Genomic DNA, 4,081 nt, shown 5'->3' on the forward strand with positions numbered 1-4,081 from the left:
TAGCCATTGAGACAAATGATCCATCCCCATTTATGTTCTTGCAACAGGAAACTGGGTACATATTCTACCCTCAGTATCTCTACACAGTTATTAGGACAAGACAAATTAATATATACGAGTGGAAAGCAATGCTATAGACATTTGAAAATAATTAACTGAGGAAAAATACTATCTCCTGATAACAAGGACTAGACTAACATCTAGTCTCTGAAATAAACATATCGTACAGAAAAAAAACAGTTGTTCAATTATCTTAATAAATATATAATAAAAAGGAGCCCAGAGACTGTCTTCATTTTCAGATACCGATACAGATTCTGATACTGCAGTAATCTAGACTTGCCAAACATTATAGACTTGCATGGGCTGTAATTCATATATTTGTATCAGGGTCTTTAAGACAGACTAAACAAGGACTTATGGGTCATTAAGCAAATATGAAACCTTTATAAGGAAAATGGATAACACAGGGAAACACACACGCCCTACAGAAGGAAAACAAACAGATTAGTCAAATGTCAATGGTTGATACGACTGATAAACTTATTTGGTGTCATATCTGTATTTCATATTTGTAGAAGTCTACCACGTGACTGATATAACAAGAACTGTACAGTACATGCACGCGACAGGACACCCAGGAGTGGAGCCGACAGCCAGGAGTTATACGTGAGTAACATTGTGCAGGGACTCCTCAGTCGGCAATGCTATATCACTAGTTGTCTGCAGATGGGCTAGTCTAGGTATGCCCCCAACGAAGCGATCTTAGTGATCCTATGCTTCTAATTAGACTTACGGCTGTCGTCTGAGATCGTTGTGAGCGAAACCTAAGACAGGGAAGCCAGTGTTTGAAAGGTTGAGTGAGTGAGTGAGTGAGTGAGTGAGTGAGTTGGGTTTAAAGAACGGTATTTCAGTTATATCACGGCGTGACGAATTACAAAGGGAGGAAAGTCCGAAGTGATGCAAATCGTCTACGTTTACAACTAATGTGAAGCCTCGAGTATGGTGCAAACAAACCTAGAAACATAATCGGGGCTAATTTGTAATTAGATGCAATGGCACACCAAAGGGACGTTACTCTGCACAGGACATTACGTAACCTCAGACGACTTGGCCTCAAGTACCTCCTCGCCGAATGAGGAAACTACACTATGTAAACTACCGTTAGGTTGATACCGTTTACTGTTACTCAACGAAACATCGACATCCATACCGACCGCCGACGCGGTCTAGTGGTAGAGCGTCTTTCCGGAGAGCGGAAGGTGGTTGGTTCAATCCCCGGACGCGTCATACCAAAAGACGTTAAAAGATAATACTTGTTGTTACCTTGCCTGGCGCTCGGCATTAAGGGGCTAAAACAAGGACTTGTCGGCTCGGAGTCGTGTCTGGGCGGGGTATTCATGTTAAAACAGCGACATGGTATCTCAGTGGTCTAGCACTAAATAAAATCGGCATTAGTCCGGACTGGTACAAGCAGCCACACGCACGCACGCACACACGTGCATGCTCGTCACTATATACTAGTAAGTGAGATAACCTTGAACGCGACGTTAAACCCATTTCACCTTACCTTATCGAATTGACATGCATACCCTGAAAATGCATACCCAGGAAATCAAAAGTGTTATTCATAGATAGGTAACTTCCTTAAAGGGACACGACTGAGAACCCACTTAAGAATATTGTGAGTGAATGAATGGTTTTACGTCGCTTTTAGCAATATTCCAGCAATACCACGGCGGGGGAGAACCGAAATGGGCTTCACACATGGTACCCATGTCGGGAATCGAACCTGGGTCTTCGGCGTGACGAGCGGACGCTTTAACCACAAGGCTACCAGACCGCCCCTTAGGTTATTGTGAACTTAAATTGCATTGTGTATATCAATATAGCAGTTAAATATTGCTGTGATAACATAGAGACGGTGTCTTAGGTATACACATGGCACCCATTACACATTACAAAATCGATACTAGAATTGTGGCCCTCTTTTAGTGGAGGAAAAGATACGAATACAACACATAAATCCAATGTATAAAGTAATAAAGTTTGGCGACGTAGTGGAATGAGACGTAATTTTCATATTCTTAATATCTTCCATTTTTTCAGTGACTTGCTATCACCAACAAAATGTCAACAACCAGAAGTCAACCTCAAGAGGCAGATGAGACACACCCTCAACCTCAATCTGAACCCCAGCCTCAAGCTCAGGCTCAACCTCAGCCTCGAACCCAGCCTCAACTCGAGTTTCAACCTGAACCTCAACCGCAACCGCAACCGCAGCCTCAACCCCAACCGGAAACCCAGCCTCAACCCCAGGCTCAACACGAACCTCAGTTTCATTCTCAAACCCAGCCTCAACACGAGCCTCAAACTCAACCTGAACTTCAGCGTCAAGAGAAGCATAAATCTCAGCCTCAGCCCCAACCTCAACCCCAGCCTCAGTCTCTAACTGAAGCAAAAAGCAAGGTCATTGAAGCATGTGAAGTCTTGTTATCCGAACTAAGAATTCGCAGCATGATAGGGTCTTATATGATGTACGAACAGTCAGACAAGTACGCTAACTTGTCGTTCTGGGCGCTCATTGTAGCTAGCCTACTTATGGGCGTAGCTACAGCGAATCTATCCCAGTATATCCCCGTGGGAGACGGACTGCTCCCTGCAATATCTAAGATCATCATCGGAGTAATCACTGTAGCGACCTGCACCTTCAAAGTTGGAAGCATGTTTCTTCTTGAAAAGTTTGAGAAGAAGCAAGAGCTCGCCAACAAGACAGGCGCCGGATGGCAGGAACTAGAGCTGGACATCCGTCTGTTTCTTGACTCTGCTGACGACACAGTCACCAACGAGATGTACAAACAATTCACAAGGGATTGTATACGACAACGGAGGGAGATATGCTGTCTGGCAAAACCAGAGAAGGCCATATACAGAAAGTACAACGAAGAATCCGGTCACATTTTGAGGCCATATATGAAAAAGAAATCCGTAGTGGCACAAATTCGAGAAGAACTTGTCAAGGAGAAATCCTCTCGAGAAGCACCTGGAGATGACTGATTCATCTTTCTAACCCGACACGTATTTGCTTTAAATGCTTTCCCACTGCTTTACGAAACTACTTTATGCTTTAAAGGCAACTGATGTACCTACACGCCTGTAATACAAGAGTAAATCTAAATAATTACGACTTATCTGTGACGGCATATTGTATTTCCTTAATGTAATGTGTACCAGACATACGAATGATTGATATAATGAGTTATTCCTGGAGACTCTATCCAATTGCAAATTTCTCGCCTCCTACGTCAAGCAGCAGTTTGATGTGGTCTATTCTAACCCGGAATATTATGAATTGGAGTCAAAATAAAATAGAACTGTGAACACATGAATGAACTAATATGAAGATAATTTAACTATAAATTCTTAGCTATTTGAAAGTTTGTGTAACTATACACAGTCGAGAAATCGTAATTCTTGTCATTATGATAAAGAACGAAAGACACTTCATGATATATAAGTACCGGTTTTATCTTAAATGCGTTGTTGACGTTCTCCTGATAGTGTCTGTTTACAGTCCCGTTATAACGTTTTTACGAAAGAGTCAGATAACCATGCAGATTCACCTACACGCATATCGAGGACAAAAGTCAATTTTGTTTGTTTTCTTTTTCTTGATTTTCTGTCCCTCTAGAATGAATGGTGTATGGCCTTCAATAAAGGCTCGGAGTCTCACCATTTATTCTCTCGAGACAGGTGATCGGTACATCCACGTACTTGGATAGTTAATTACTTTTTCCACATGTCATATTGGTACACGAAGGTTACTATATAACGAGTTAGGTCTTCATCAAAGCTATTTTACAAATCAAACAATTTTCTTTATAGATGTTGTTTTCTGTTTATTTGCTGCCTGTTGTTCCTGGTGTTAACATATGCACAATCAGATACAAACAGCTGTCCACAAAAGTGTCAATGTTGTTTTCAAATAAATAGAAGTTATCACGCGAGTGTGTTTGGGGATGGTAAATATCCTGTATTAGGAGTAAACATTTATTGAGCGAGCCTTGGCGAGCTAAATGCA

At 41.7% G+C, this 4,081-nt stretch overlaps 1 protein-coding gene across 1 annotated transcript; it reads left to right on the forward strand.

Moving 5' to 3' along the window:
• The first annotated feature begins 582 nt into the window (after positions 1-582).
• On the forward strand, positions 583-3,746 carry LOC124122651 (circumsporozoite protein-like). The gene is made up of 2 exons (XM_046485752.2): positions 583-669; positions 2,110-3,746. The coding sequence occupies exons 1-2, from the start codon at positions 620-622 to the stop codon at positions 2,450-2,452; spliced, it is 393 nt and encodes a 130-aa protein (XP_046341708.2). The 5' UTR covers positions 583-619; the 3' UTR covers positions 2,453-3,746.
• Positions 3,747-4,081: the final 335 nt, after the last annotated feature.

This window comes from Haliotis rufescens, unplaced genomic scaffold (assembly GCF_023055435.1).
Source record: "Haliotis rufescens isolate VD_foot unplaced genomic scaffold, xgHalRufe1.0.p SCAF_12, whole genome shotgun sequence".
Taxonomy (NCBI): domain Eukaryota; kingdom Metazoa; phylum Mollusca; class Gastropoda; order Lepetellida; family Haliotidae; genus Haliotis; species Haliotis rufescens.

Coding starts and splice junctions, on each gene's coding strand:
- LOC124122651 (XM_046485752.2), top strand. CDS start 620: ATGCACGCGACAGGACACCCAGGAGTGGAGCCGACAGCCAGGAGTTAT. Junction 670..2,109: donor CCGACAGCCAGGAGTTATAC/GTGAGTAACATT, acceptor CCATTTTTTCAG/TGACTTGCTATCACCAACAA.